We start from the raw sequence: 16,589 nt of genomic DNA, 5'->3' as shown, positions 1-16,589 counted from the left end.
TTATCTTATGTCAAGGTGAGAGTAAATGGCTCAACAGGTTTTCAATGGGAAAGGTCTCCCAGCTTCATCAGGAGCAGATGCAGGTCTCCTGATGAAGCTGGGAGACCTTTCCCAGGGAAACGCGTTGAGCTATATACTCTCGCCTTGACACCCATTATACTCCTGAGGATTATTTGACCACCACTGAAACTGGATTAAGGACCCCACCAGCGGCATTCATTCAAGCCAACACCCAGGTTTACCGGACATTTGACCAGAACTCATCTGTGGTAATATCACCCCACCTCTGGAAATCAGTCACCTGGTAATACAACTTTAACATTTGAGATGACACAATGCTCTGTTTCTGGACTTCCCTCATAATGTATGATTGCCATCACATTATTCACACAGGTTAATGGATATTAAAGGCGCTTCAACCCAGGTAATGGCAATCATTAATTAAGGGAGAAGTCCAGAAACAGAGCAATGTGTCCCTCCTGGAGAGGGTCATGTTGGGAGCTATGCAACAACGTCTTCATCAGGTGGCTGTAAAAAAAAAAAAAAAATAGAGCCATTGCAAAAATAGAGCAGATCTAATTCAGGGGTAGACCTATTAAGCTTTGTGAAGTGATAGTGTCTGGTTTTTATTACCGGCCAATCAGCTTCTACCTGTCATTTTTCAAACCAAGCCTGTAACTTCACAGGTAGGAGCTGATTGGCTGGTGATAAAAACTAGACACTATCACTTCACCGAGCTTAATAAATCTGCCCCTCAAGTACTTCATGTACAGATTTACACTGTGGGCCCCCCCGAAGGGGTAGTGTTCATTGTCTCCCTGGTCCAGTGCAAAGGGAGCAAGCATCCTGCCCACAGCCAAGGTCTCTGCAGGCTATGACAAAAATAGCCTTCATGTTTATGTACGGTCTATAAAAACAAACAAAAATACATGGGCCAGGAAGAAAATATGAATAGTATAATAATAATAATATCAACAGAGGATATTCGCCAAGTCAATATGTCTCTTCACTATTCTACATTACCACAAGTGCCGAATACACGCCATTATGCAATTGTGGCTTATGAAGTAACAATAATAAACAAACAATTATTGTACAGCTAGTATTACCAATTAATGACATCTTACCTGTCTTTGGGAATCATTGAAGTATGCAGGGACAGTAATTACAGCATTCTTGGCAGAATGACCCAGATAATTTTCTTAGAAAAATAAAAAGGATTTATAGCCAATTAATTATTTCCAATATTATGTTATACATACATTATCGGATTGCGGAATTCAAATAAAAAACACAACTTTGTTCTTTACTCCCATTAGCTTAGAAACACAGGACTTGAAGACTGGTCTCAAGGCCCTGATACACTAGTCCGACTTGTCAGAAGGGCAAGTCGGACATGTTTTTCCCTTGAACTTTCACAGGAGCTCTCCGGTAGGGCTTCCATACGACTTGGCACTTGATGTGACACTTTTAGCATGCTATTTATCACAAGTAAAAAGGACTCCCATGTAGCTGCTAGGGGAGTGAAATAGTGTACAATACATATAGCTTGATTATTATATATATATATAAAAAAAATTAATTACAAAAAACACGGTGTGCACATGACTGCTACACTAAGTATCTGCTCAGACCTCTGACTCCGACCCGATGCATGCGGGGCCACACATCTATGTCCTACACATGCCGTGTCACCAGATTTGTTGGCCAGATCCGTCGTAAATCGGGTGAAAACATGCCAAATTGCACTAGTGTATTGGGGCCATTACATTTAACTCCTTAATAGCGCCCTCTTCACTCTGGCTTTTGTCTAGGGCAGTCCATAGAACACACTCACTGGAGTAGCCAAAAAAGGCCAGACAGCCAAATTTAAGCCTACTTTAATTCTCTGGTGTCTGCCTTCTGCTTATAGAATGGCTAAACTACCAACCTTATAAACATCTGGCATCAATGATTCTGCCCCACCCTTGTTTTCATAAATGGCCACTCATATAGTCATCATCCTTCTCAACTGCACTAGAGAACTTGTGAGCAACCCCGCTAAAGTGACATTTTAGATCACTTAAAAAAAAAAAAACTTACATGGACTCCAATAAGTTACTATGACCTTGCCCCCTATATTTGTTATAAACTTGGGCATTGTAAAGTGGGCAAAGTAATTTTCATGGTTGTTGTAATGGTTAGCTTAGCGCTGAGGTCATGAGTTTGATTCCCACCATGGCCCTAACTGTGCGGAGTTTGTATATTCTCCCCGTGCTTGTGTGGGTTTCCACCCACAATCGGAAAAATATACTGGTAGGTTAATTGGCTCCCAACAAAAAAATTAAACCCTAGAATGTGTGTATACAAGTTGTAGGGAGTATAGATTGTAAGCTCCACTGGGGCAGGGGCTGATGTGAATTTTCATATATTCTCTGTAAAGCCCTATGGAATATGTATACGATATATAAGAAACATAATAAATACAATTTAAACAAGTGCCCACTAATACATATTAAAGGCGTTTAAAGACTAAACTGGTTCTTAGATGCACATACACTAGGGAGATATACATGCGATTTGGTCACTAACTGTTCAGAGTATGTTTATTCTCCATGTGCTTGCTTCAGTTTCCGATCGCAAATTGTATGCTAGCTATTTACTTTGTACATTATATTTTAATTTATTATTTATTTATTAACAGCTTCTTATATAGCGCAGCATATTCCGTTGCGCTTTACAAAGGAGACAGTAATACAACAAACAGGGTATTCAGACAGTCAAAAAGTAGGAGGGCCCTGCTCGCAAGCTTACAATCTATAGGGAATCCATATTATAATTATTATAAATGCTACAAATTTTTACTTGAGTACATCGCAAAAAACACAGCCACCATCTCCTACTCACCTGCTGTCTCTTTCATTTTTATAAGTACAAATGCACCAATCTGACTTGGAGAATACAGCTTCCCATGTGATTCCACCCAAGCATCGCCATTTGATGCACGCACAATCTTAAAAGGTACATTTTTTCTATTTAAAAAAAAAAAGAGAGATAAGATTTCAAATCATACACAAAAAACACTTGACACTTATGTTTTCAACAGCAGTTACATGAAGTGGAGCAATGCTCTACCCTAATCAGTCCATACGACCATTTGTATAAGTAATTCCCACAATTTAGGATAAGGTTATTTATTCAAAGGACTGTCATCAGGGTACAATAATTTAACTAAGGGCAGAATACAACCACTAGAGCAGTAGCCACATGTAGGTCCCAGTGGAGGCCTCAGAGTATTGACAACCACAACTCTAAATGAGAAAACAAGACCACTCTTCCGCGTTGACTTCTTGTCAAGCTAAAATCTGTATACACGGAGCTATTGGTCGCCAAGCAGCTAATTTGTTGTGTCCCGGTTTCATCAGCGACCAGCGATGCCGTGGGAAGCCGCCAGTTGCAGAAGAGTGGCCACTGCAGGGCTGGTCACGTGAGCGTGCTCCCGGAGACCAGTACGCAAGGAGATATGGCCGCTTAGCGACCATATACCCGGCGATTTTGGCTGAAATGGCCCGTGTGTGGGGGGCTTTGGAAAGTCTGAATCCCAATACTGAACACCAGGAATGTATGCAGATGACAGACACGGGAGATACCGCTTTGCCTACTGTAAAATGCAACTCACCATTCATGATTTATGTAGGTGATTGTTGTTGCATTGTATACGCATAGTGATACCTCGAGGACAAGCATGGCCAAACTGTGGCCCTCCAGCTGTTGTGAAACTACACATCCCAGCATGCCTTGCCATATTTTAGCATTCCGTAATAGAAAAACTGTGGCAAGGCATGATGGGAAATGTAGTTTCACAACAGCTGGAGGGCCATAATTTGGCCATGCCTGCTCTAGGATCACAGCAGGGTGAAAGGGGAAAGAGGGCAGCTTGAGCCTGGCAGGCCCGCCATCATAAATGCAAGTGGGCCTGCCCAGCACCTACGGGGGTGTTGGGCTTCCCCCAAGCTCCCTGTCAACGTGAGTAGATGCCATGTGCACGCACAAAAGGTGTGTTAACATACATCTAGCCTCCTTGCAAGTTAAACAGCACGACATGCAGCGGCGTGACTTGGACATGCCGATCCCCTTTTTGGCCAACTTTGCTTTAAAATTAGTCTTATGCAAATCGTTATACATTAAAGACATACAAGCAGACCTTGCTGACTAAAGTTACATGAAGGATGCCTATAGTCTGCATGTGACTGTATCTGCATACTAAATGCTATGTTTGTAGTTTACGATTCTTGTTTGACCTGGAAGTTTCAGAATGAGATTTAGATTTTCAGTTCAATCAAAACCATTGAGACTTGGCCTAGAAAAGCTTACTTTGTGTAGATCAGGGGTGGGGAACCTTCGTCCCTCCAGCTGTTGTTTAACAACACATCCCACAATGCCCTGCAACAGTTTTAGTATGGCCAAATAGAAAAACTGTAGCAGGGCATGCTGGGAAGTGCAGTTCAACAACAGTTGGAGAGACGAAGGTTGTGATGTAGATACAGTCAAAACCCACTGTACCACTAAACAAAAACCCGTTTCTAGCAACAAATTTGTAAAGCTTATTCTGGAATATAAAAATATGACCATTTTTACAGTGTTTTTCACCCTGCATTATTTTTATAGAATAAATCCCATAACTTCAGTAGGTAAAATTATTATAAGTGACACGTACATATCTTTTTGAACTTCGGCATCATCATATCGACGGCCAATAAGGCGTTTTGTTGCATAAAGAGTGTTGTCGGGATTAGTAACAGCCTGACGCTTAGCAGGCATTCCAACTAAGCGTTCACCATCTGCTGAAAATGCAACAACAGAAGGAGTAGTTCTAGCTCCTTCAGAGTTTTCCAAGACCTGCAAAATAAAATATGCAATCATGTACAGGGTAATCACTTGCAATACAAAAAAAAAAAAAATGCAACTTAGTTTTTAAAACCGTGTGATGCCCATCACCAGGTGATCTGCCAACACCTCACTCATATCCCTGCCTCAAACAGAGAAGCATAGAATCAGGCAGTTTAGCTAAAACGGCTGGTTTCACGTGAAACCAAATTTATTTCTTGTTTCTTTTGCAAGGAATTGGGTACTATTTTCAGGCAGTCAGAAGACAGACAGTGGGATCAATAAGCCATAAGGGTTATCCTAAATGAGTAGAAACAAGAAAAGGACTTACAGTACGAGGTAATTTAGGACACCATAGCCCAGTGCTTTAATACTACTCCTAACCCCCTCTCCCTTGCAGCATCACCGAAACCTTCCTAACCCCTGCAGCCTAACCACCTCCACTGCTTAACTACAACCCGGGTACTTCCCTTTAGGATGTGTCATGATTCTGGAGATCACAATCCACAAAGTCAGGATCGCAACTGACTGTATTTTAACTGCATTCCAACCGTAGATCATATATTTTATCTGCAGAACTGTAAACTACATGGCCCAAAGTGGGAATTAAGTCTGAAAATCAGTGACATGCTAAGGCAACCTAATTGAAACCAATTCTGATTTAAACATAAATAAATAAACAGACACGGTTAAATAAATAAACAGACACAGTTAAATAAATAAAACCGTGTCTGTATATGTCAAGCTATATACCTTTGCTTGTTTTCCTTCCATAACAGCAACACAGGAATTTGTTGTTCCCAGATCTATTCCTATTACTGCTCCTTTAATTGCTTCAGAACTGGGAGATGGAAAAAATAAATAAAAAATTAAAATGTAGAGCTCATCATTTATAAATGAATATACAGTTTTATCACACATAGCTATGCATTACCCCTTTGACGAACAGTTGCAGATAAAAAGGTCTATTGTTCATTCTAGCACCCGCCATCTTTGAAAACCCATGCAGTTCCTCTTCCCTGCCTGGGGTGTCGCTGTCTGCTGTAGTGCTTCTAGAACAGTGTGTATATCAGCACTGATATGCAAACCAGACCTGTGCTAGAAACACCACAGCAGACAGCGACACCCCAGGCATGGAAGAGGAACTGCATGAGTTTTCAAAGATGGAGGGTGCTAGAATGAACACTATAACTACATAATCATCAAAAAAGGTTGACATACACAAAGTCAAAAATGTTGGCGTCACTGACACCTGAGCCCCAAATTAGTGTAGCGTGTACGGCCAAGCTGCCTCGCTCCACATGGCACTCTTTACCATTCCCACAAGTATAATTCAAGTATGAAAAAGTACAGTTTTTTATAAAATCATGAAAAACTGATGTCGACCGTGTGCCAATGTTAACCTACTGGTCATAACAGCTAATACCTTCCCAAACAGAAGTGTGTAAAAAAACTGCCTCAGAAAAGCTAGGACACCCTTTTAATACCATCACGAAATAAAAGACGCAGTTTACAGTTAGTGAAACATATGTATCAAGTTCTCACAAGTGAATCAATTTAAAAAAAATAACAATTTAATGGCACAATATAGATAAGAAATGACAATTAATCCGGATATAGTTTAAAAACATGTAAGCAATGACTAGCTGATATTGGACTTATCAATTGTAACCTGCACTGGAACGGGCATATGTCCCTTAGATTCAGTCCTTTAGGGAAAACCACTAGGCTGGAAGGCCGCTGGAGGTGTTCAAATCCTTGGAATTAGGGCAATGTTTACCCAATGCTTGGGATAGGCCTCGACGATAGATGCGGTTTGAGTCCAAAAAGGTGGTAAAGTTCTCCCAAAGTTTGGGGCTTGGGTCCAGAAAGTGTAGCAGGAATGTCCAACAGCAAGATGGCAAAAGTTAGGTCCAAGTACCTACGTGTTTCGCTGACCCGTCAGCTTTATTAAGGTCATTGATAAAGCTTTATCAATGACCTTGATAAAGCTGAAAGGGGTCAGCGAAACGCGTAGGTACTTGGACCTAACTTTTGCCATCTTGCTGTTGGACATTCCTGCTACACTTTCTGGACCCAAGCCCCAAACTTTGGGAGAACTTTACCACCTTTTTGGACTCAAACCGCATCTATCGTCGAGGCCTTTCCCAAGCATTGGGTAAACATTGCCCTAATTCCAAGGATTTGAACACCTCCAGCGGCCTTCCAGCCAAGTGGTTTTCCCTAAAGGACTGAATCTAAGGGACATATGCCCGTTCCAGTGCAGGTTACAATTGATAAGTCCAATATCAGCTAGTCATTGCTTACATGTTTTTAAACTATATCCGGATTAATTGTCATTTCTTATCAATATTGTGCCATTAAATTGTTATTTTTTAAATTGATTCACTTGTGAGAACATAATATTTTTATTTTCAGCGCTGCTAACATCCTCTTTTTCCTTGTAAATCCAATTAGGGAGCTGACTACTCCCTTCCCAGCAGCTGCTTTTTTCTATATTGAAACAGCCCATAACCAGCGCTCCTAAATCAACCTAGGTTGATTTTTTTCTCCATTTAAAACTTATGTATCAAACCTTGGATTTTTTTTAATTTTTTTTTTATAAACACAGCCTGCAAACTGACAGACAAAGGGAACTGCAAATGAGTAAATAGTCTTTATACACACAGATCTGTATTACTCAAAATGAGGTAGAAAAATCAGTATTGCTGTCTGCAAATCACTGGGGACTCATTATCACTGTTATTCAAAATTTCATGATTAATGCAGTACCATGGTGTAGATTTATTATAGCTGCACTTATAGCACTGCTATAACACTTCCTGTTTGCCTTATTAACGAGGCTGGCTCTTCTGGCTACTCATGCGAGATCTCCTGCACAGCCTGGAGCCGCCAGCAGGGACAGCGCTGTCCCTTAATCGCTATCTTTTAGATATGCGCCAGGCCATTCATACATGGGGAGAAGAGTTACCAGTGAACATGATGTGCGCTGATACCCCTTCTCCCCCACAGCACATGTGTACAACATAAACAGCAATTCCTCAAGGCTCTGTCCATGAAAGCATTCAGATGTGAAATTGGAGGGAAAAAGCTTGTGCAATATCAGCTATGTTATGTTATGCGTCCCGGTTTTAAAGCATAACGCCTGCATGGAACACACCATGAGTAAACCTTCTGTGAAAAACTAATCTACAGATCAAGAGAAATAAAATAGGCACAATAATGATATTGAAATGAGTACTTACGCATAGTTTCGTTTATAAACTGCATTTAGATCTTCACTGAAACCAACGAAACCCTAAAACGATAAAATTATTAAACATAGGCAAGCAGTTATTTGTTCTACTTTATATTCTTAACATAATGTACAGTAGGGCAGATGTATGAAGTGTCGTTATGGGGGACATAATGAAGGGGAAGTGAGCAGTAAGTGACAGGGGCGCTCTGCATACCTGTCCATATCGGCGCAGAGGTCTATAAACATAGCACACCGATATGCAGGGCAAATGTATGAACCGTCAGCAGCACTGACCGTTCAGCCTCCTGCAGCCATCAACTAACAGCTAAAGGGTGGCGATGCCATATCCCCACAGCAGGGACAGCGCTGTCCCCACTGCTGGCTATGGTCTGCACAGGAGAGCTTGCTAGAGTAGCGAGATAGTGCACATGCCCAAATGAGCGAGTCGTGGGGGTAACTGTCAGTGCCCACTGATGCGCGGTATGTTTAAGGGGACATTATGAAAACAAGTAGGTATATATTGCTTTGTATAGTATTCAAGACTTTGCTCTTAAAAGGTTAAATAGTTAACTATATCAGCAGTGCCATGAAAAAGAACAACCCACGGGTAAACACTAAAACTATATTGTTGAGCGCATTCATTGGGACCCCTGACGAACACGTAGTAACTGACTATATCGTTAGATTGGACATAATGTTAGTGATCCGCAGGAGTGTGATAATAGATAACAATATACTGGTTACAGAGAGCATGATATTATCATGCATATCCATTCAAATCATATAGTGCGTACCCATCTTTAGTCTAAACATACCCTGGACACACACACAAAAAAAATAATTACTGATGAAGGAACCAGCATGAACCGCATTAGAAAGAATATGGCTACAAATTAAGGAGGTCACAGATTACTCCTGAGCAACCTTTGTAAAGGGTTAAATTAGGAATAATAGAAAATAAGAAAAAAAAATTATATAAATAAAATGAATGTGTGTGCATGCACGTACAAGTGGTAGGGAAAATAGATTGTAGGCTCCACTGGGACTGATGGTGTTCAAATATTGCCTGTAAATCACTGCAAAATATGTGTGTGTGAGTGATAAACATTAAATAACCTTCAAGACTCTACAGTGTAAGTAAAATCATTGTGAATAAAAAGCATGATTTAGCTTTTATGTGTTTAGCATTAGCTCTAAGTAGTAAAAGCTTGTTACAGAAGAGTGAGCTGAGTTGTATAATACACATGCACAATGCCAGGATGGTGCAATCCTGTGACGTTTTATGTAACCTTGCAGTCTAGAGCAATCACAGAACCATGCAGCCAATCATTTTCCCTGCACCCAGGCCATCAGCTTCATACTGGAGGTTCCCAAATTCAATCCTCAAGTAGCACGACTGTTCCCCCTCACCCACAACAGGCCAGATTTTCTGGATTTCTATAAAGCACACGAGTTTTGGGTCAGTAATTATCCAGCCTGCGTCCAAAAAACTGATGGGGGGGGGGCACTTAGGAACCGGAGCTGCTAATCACTGGTTACTACATACAGTAGTACACACATATATACCAAACTGTGGTTATTACACCATTAAACGGTGTTTCACATGTCAGAATACTAACCCTGTACCCAAACCAGTTACTTCTTCGTAACGCATGTCAGTAATGAGACCTGCGGCGTGACCTATGATGTGTTATGCTGTGTGTGCGGCAAAGTGTCACACACATTGTGAAGGACACGGCTGGACCTACCTGGCGGCCTGCGCTCCGGGGCACACATGACAGCAGGTGACTGACGATTTTACCGGCGCTCAGCATTGTGCTAGGCGGAGATACGGGGATCAGTTAGCACAGTGCGGGGATGGCAGCAGGCACGGAGCGAACTGAAGAAGACCGGGTGCAGTGCTGCAGCTTCTAGAAGTGTCCAAACCACGTGGGAGTGACTAGTGAAAGTTCACGGCATCAGCCGGGAGGACGTCTCTCTCTGTCACACACTCCCCGCCCTTAACACGCCTGTCAGTTCGCCGGGGATGGAGAAGGAGACTTGCGGCAAGCTGCGGTGACTGTGGGGGGGGTCGGGTTATTGTCAAGCACACGACACGGTGTTGGGGAGCGGCGTAATAACCTGGGTGCGGTGTATGGGAGACCGGCACTTCTACCGTGGGAGCAGGCGAAGCACAAGGCTACTGAATGGGGTCCATTACGGGGCCTTGTGAAGGTTATCGGGGACGGGAAGTGACGTAGTGATAGGCAAGATGAGTGTGGAGTAGGGTAGCAGCTAGGTCCTCTTCGCTTAGAGGACCTTTCCCATGATGCACCAGGTCCACATCCAGGTGGAGGCCGGGGGAATATAAAAGTGTGTTCAGGGAAGGAATCCTCAGGCTCCTCCATGTGACATTACTGCGGGACTAAGTAAAAACCGGACCCGGATAAGACACCGGAACGCCGGACCAGACATCAAACTCTGCATTCCGGAGCTTATAGTGTCTGGTCCGAGGGGTGTCCCATGCGGGGGGTGTCTTGTCCGGGGGGATGCCTGTGATTGCTCACACCAGGGACATGGGGAAGGGGAGATTACAGCCTCCCCGTGTGGTCTGGACCGTTCCAGTTTTTATTACACCCCCGGACCATGCGGTGAGGCTGTATTCTCCCCCCTCTCCTCTCCCAGGTGACAGGTGCGAGAGCAGCCTCATCAGATGGAGCACCCCCGGACAGGACACCCCCGGACCGGATACTACATGCTCCGGAAAGCAGAGTTTGATGTCCAGTCCGGCATTCCGGTGTCTTATCCGATTCCGGGTTTTACCCATACCCCATTACTGCCGCTCGCGCGGCGTGTTTCGCAGTGCACACGCGCCTATACATACTCCCGCTCGTTCTTCTTCTTCTTATACACATAGGGCCTTATTCTAGTTCACTCTTTCTGACAAAATCCTTCTTAGATGGACAAAACCATGTGCACTGGAGGAGGGGGGGGGGCAGATATAAAGTGTGCAGAGAGAATTAGTGTGAGTTATGTTGTTTCTGTGCAGGACAAATACTGGCTGCTTTATTTTTACACTGCAATATAGATCTCACTTTGAAGTAAACCCCCACCGAAATCTAATTCTCTCTGCACAAGTAACATCTGCCCCCCTGCAGTGCACATGGTTTTGTCCATCTAAGAAGGATTTTGTCAGAAAGAGTGAACGCAATCCAGGGGGCAGCGTTCCTCTTGGATAGAAAAAAAAGCATTAGAAATGGAAAATAATTTTTTACTCATCTCTAGTACTTAAGACTGCCGCAAAATGACTTTACTGCATTTGGCAGCTAGCAGCATTATGTACTCTGAATGCCTGGCGTAATGTGTGTAATTGGGCTATGTCTGGGCTAACGTGTGTATTCTAGGGTTGCCTATCTGACCATCTCCTTCAGGGAGAAAATGCTCTATTCCTGGACTTCGCTGGTAATGTAGGATTGCCAGCACCTGGGGTGAAACACCTTTCTTATCAATTACCTAGCTCCCCACAGGTAGTGGCAATCCTACATTACCAGGGAAGTCCAGGAACAGAGCATTTTCTCCCCGATTTTGGGCTTTTTAAGAGCTTTCCCGACAATGTAAAAATCGTGTCCATCGCATGCCATTATAATGGAATGCGATGCGACAAACCCGATTTAACATTGTATGTGATGTTAAATGACCGTTTAAAATCGGGTCCATTGCATGCCATTATAATGGCATGCGATGCAACCAATGCGATGGACCCGATTTTACATAGGAATTGATTGTATAGCCATCCAGATGGGTAATTTGTATGTCAAATGCCCCCCCCCCCCCCCCCCCATGCCACGCTTCGGGCTCGCTGCGCTCACCACACTATATAAAATCAACTTCATGCCGACGTGGATAGTGGGGGTATGAAAAGGTCGGAGGACGCGTACCGCCACCCCTCGCACGCTCGTCACGCTTCGGGTTGACGTTGATCGTGGCATGGCGTTAACAATGGGGGGCATACAATGAAAAATGGGGTCTGGAGGGCATTTAACATTGGGGCCAATGTAAAATCCGGTCGATCGCATGCGATGCGATGGACACGATTTTTGCGACCCAATTTCATACAATTAAAATTGGTGGCGCCGTGCTAGGAAACAAGTACCACAGTTTCTTATATAGCGCATACATATTTCGCAGCACTTTACAGAGTATAGTTGCTCATTCACATCAGTCCCGGCCCCAGTGGAGCTTACAATCTATATTCCCTACATGTACACACACACACACACACATAGACATTCTAGGGTTATTTTTTGTTGGAAGCCAATTGACCTACCAGTATATTTTTGGATTGTGGGAGGAAACCAGAGTACCCGGAGTAAATTCAAACAAACACGGGGAGAATATACAAACTCCACACAGTTAGAACAATGGTGGGAATTAAATCCATGACCTCAACGCTGTGAGGCAGTCATGCTAAACACTACACCATCCATGCCAGGGAAGTCCAGGAACAGATCATTTTCTACCTGAAAGAGAGGGTCAGGTAGGCGACCCTGGTGTATTCTGGGGCTCTGCTTGGAGAACAAAAAGGTTTCACTAAAAATAATCCATGGATGCTTTAAATTTGTGGAATATTTATGTATACTCCTGTAAATTTACACACTATTTCTCAATGGGCATACCCAAAACAAAGAAAAAAGCACCATAGCATGATATTGTTTATATGGGATGCGGTCAATTTACCTACAATCAAAATCCAGACTGTCAAAATACCGACAACCATTGACCGACGGTCAAAATACCGACTTGGTGGTACATGTCAACCTATGTCAACATACAGACCCGAAAAAATATGAAAAACGTGTCTATTTTCACCTTGTCAGTATTATGGCCGTCGGTCAATTGCTGTTGGGATTTTGATTGTAGGTAAATCATACCGAACCCGTTTATACACAATCTGTAAATGCACACCTCCCAACTTTTGAATTCCCTCTAAAATTTAGGGGCATGGTCCAGCAGCTGTTAAGTCTGGTTTAGTTGTTGCTACAATAAGGAATGTCCAAGTGCAAGGTGTGTTTTTAGAAGTAATAAAGATGTACTCCCAGAATAAAAATAAATACAGGTTGAGTATCCCGTATCCAAAATGCTCGGGACCAGGAGAATTTTGGATAACGGATTATTCCGTATTTCTGAATATTTTAATATTTCAATTATGTATTTTGAAGTATCTTGCATGTTTGCTGTATAAACACTTAAAATACACACAAATATATTTTATTACCACATAAAATACACACAAATATATTTTATTTGTTCAAAAAACAAGGTTTCAAAACATGAAACAAAATTTGTGTACTATATCAGATATTGAATTTGAATGCCAAGCATTCATTTTCTTGTACATATATAGTGTCAGTTACATATCATGTCACCAGTAGTGCTGTTACAAATGTCCCCAGTGAGTTTTTAGCAAAAAAAATATTTTTTTTTCACTTTCTGGAATGTATGGTTTTCAGAATAATTCGGATAACGGATACTCGGATACGGGATACTCAACCTGTAGTATTATTCCAAAAGGTCCAAAATCACAGGTCACAGCTTGTAATGGCACCGATCCACAATCATCTAACAGCAGTTCTGATCTGAGAATCAGAGTTTTATCCTATACATTGTGCAGTATTCAAGTGCACAGCAAGCGCAGCTCAGCGTCCGCCTCACCGCCAGCCTTCCCTCTCACCGTATTCAACTCGTGCAGAGAGAATTAGTGTGAGTTATTTTGTTTCTGTGCAGGACAAATACTGGCTGCTTTATTTTTACACTGCAATATAGATCTCACTTTGAAGTAAACCCCCACCGAAATGTAATTCTTCACAAGTAACATCTGTCCCACCTGCAGTGCACATGGTTTTGTCCATCTAAGAAGGATTTTGTCAGAAAGAGTGAACTAAATAAGGCCCATACTCCTAATAGTGTTAGAACTGTAGCGCCTGACGCAATGCAGGGGGCAGCGTTCCTCTTGGAGAGAAATAGAAAATAATTTTTTACTCATCTCTAGTACTTAAGACTGCAGCAAAATGACTTTACTGCATTTGGCAGCTAGGTTATGTACTCTGAATGCCTGGCGTAATGTGTGTAATTGGGCTATGTCTGGGCTAACGTGTGTATTCTAGGGTTGCCTATCTAACCATCTCCTTCAGGGAGAAAATGCTCTGTTCCTGGACTACCCTGGTAATGTAGGATTGTGGTAAAACACCTTTCTTATCAATTACCTAGTTCCCCACAGGTAGTGGCAATCATACATTATTTATTTATTAACAGTTTCGGTACTTGTTTCCTAGCAAGGCGCCCGTCGGGTCCCATCGCATACCTTAACTTAAGGTATGCGATGGGACCTGACCGACCCGATTTCGGGCTTTTTAAGAGCTTTCCCGACAATGTAAAAATCGGGTATGCGATGCGACCGACCCGATTTAACATTGTATGTGATGTTAAATGACCGTTTAAAATCGGGTCCATCACATGCCATTATAATGACATGCAATGCTACCAATGTGATGGACCCGATTTTACATAGGAACCAATGTCTCTCCAAATGACTCTCCACTAGCCTCCAAACTTGCAAGCGTTCCCTGAAAACACACCTCTTCAGGCAAGCCTATCATATTTAAGTTCTACACGCATAACCCTCTGAGGCACTTATGCATTATATAGCTTCCCTTCTGGACCTGTAACTTGGTGGGACTGCTATGCTATTACTAGTGCATGTCCTTGTGTTTCCCTCCCATATCCCTATAGATTGTAAGCTTGCAGCATGGCCCTGCTACCTCCAATATCCTGTCTGTTGTTACCCAGTTTGTTTTATCACTGTCTACTATTGTAAAGCGCAACGGAATCTGCTGCGCTATATAAGAAACTCTAAATAAATAAATAAATGGACCCCCATACCCGCTTTTTTATTTTATAGCAATCCAGATGGGTAATTTGTATGTCAAATGCCCCCCCCCCCCCCCATTGTTACCGCCACCCCACGATCCACGTCAGCCCAAAGCGTGGCGAGCGGTGGCGGTACGCGTCCTCCGACCTTTTCATACCCCCACTATCCACGTCGGCGTGGAGTTCATTTTATATAGTGTAGCGAGCCACCGAGCCCGAAGCGTGGCGAGCGCAGCGTGCCCAGCGAGGGGACGCGTAATACGTCTGAAGTAATGTGCGTCCCCTCACTATATAAAATCAACTCCACGCCGACGTGGATAGTGGAGGTATGAAAAGGTCGGAGGACGCGTACCGCCGCCCCTCGCGGGCTGGCTGCGCTCGTCACGCTTCGGGTTGACATTGATCGTGGCATGGCGTTAACAATGGGGGGGGCATACAATGAAAAATGGGTTCTGGAGGGCATTTAACATTGGGGCCAATATAAAATCGGGTCGATCGCATCACATGCAATCTACCCGATTTTTGCGTCCCGATTTCATACAATTAAAATCGGTGGCGCCGTGCTAGGAAACAAGTACCACAGTTTATTATATAGCGCATACATATTCCGCAGCACTTTACAGAGTATAGTTGCTCATTCACATCAGTCCCTGCCCCAGTGGAGCTTACAATCTATATTCCCTACCACATGTACACACACACAGAGACATTCTAGGGTTATTTTTTGTTGGAAGCCAATTGACCTACCAGTATATTTTTGGATTGTGGGAGGAAACCGGAGTACCCGGAGTAAACCCACGCAAACACGGGGAGAATATACAAACTCTGCACAGTTAGAGCCATGGTGGGAATTGAACCCATGACCTCAGCGCTATGAGGCAGTCATGCTAACCACTACACCATCCGTGCCAGGTCCAGGAACAGATCATTTGCTACCTGAAAGAGAGGGTCAGGTAGGCGACCCTAGTGTATTCTGGGGCTCTGCTTGGAGAACAAAAGGTTTCACTAAAAATAATCCATGGATGCTTTAAATTTGTGGAATATTTATGTATACTCCTGTAACTTTCCACACTATTTCTCAATGGGCATACCCAAAACAAAGAAAAAAGCACCATAGTATGATATTGTTTATATGGGATGCTGTCAATTTACCTACAATAAAAATCCAGACTGTCAAAATACCGACAACCATTGACCGATGGTCAAAATACCGACTTGTACATACTTTACCATCCCAGTGGACATGGAGGGTGAATATAATAGTGTGTCGAGGCACAGTGCCCAAAGCACGGGGTTCATGTCGACCTATGTCAACATACAGACCCAAAAACTATGAAAAGCATTTCTATATTTTAAATGTAGGTATTTTCACCTTGTAGGTATTTTGACCGTCGGTCAATTGCTGTTGGGATTTTGATTGTAGGTAAATCATACCGAACCCGTTTATACACAATCTGTAAATGCACACCTCCCAACTTTTGAATTCCCTCTAAAATTTAGGGGCATGGTCCAGCCGCTGTTAAGTCTGGTTTAGTTGTTGCTACAATAAGGAAGGTCCAAGTGCAAGGTGTGTTTTTAC

General features: G+C 42.9%; 1 protein-coding gene across 1 annotated transcript in view; it reads right to left on the bottom strand.

Annotated features, from left to right (window-relative positions):
• Positions 1-10,330, bottom strand: part of HSPA9 (heat shock protein family A (Hsp70) member 9) — a 30,517-nt gene extending 20,187 nt beyond the window's left edge. The window contains exons 1-6 of the mRNA XM_083181788.1: positions 9,853-10,330; positions 8,112-8,164; positions 5,620-5,707; positions 4,697-4,878; positions 2,887-3,011; positions 1,128-1,201 (exon numbers count right to left, since the gene is read on the bottom strand). Coding sequence (XP_083037914.1) covers positions 1,128-1,201; positions 2,887-3,011; positions 4,697-4,878; positions 5,620-5,707; positions 8,112-8,164; positions 9,853-9,918 — 588 coding nt within the window. The 5' untranslated portion in view covers positions 9,919-10,330. The remainder of the gene's footprint in view (positions 1-1,127; positions 1,202-2,886; positions 3,012-4,696; positions 4,879-5,619; positions 5,708-8,111; positions 8,165-9,852) is intronic.
• Between the last annotated feature and the right edge of the window lie 6,259 nt (positions 10,331-16,589).

This window comes from Crinia signifera, chromosome 4, assembly GCF_055691185.1.
Source record: "Crinia signifera chromosome 4, ASM5569118v1, whole genome shotgun sequence".
NCBI classification, from domain to species: Eukaryota; Metazoa; Chordata; class Amphibia; order Anura; family Myobatrachidae; genus Crinia; species Crinia signifera.
The sequence above is the reverse complement of the archived record's forward strand: the minus strand, read 5'-3'. Positions and strand labels throughout refer to the sequence as shown.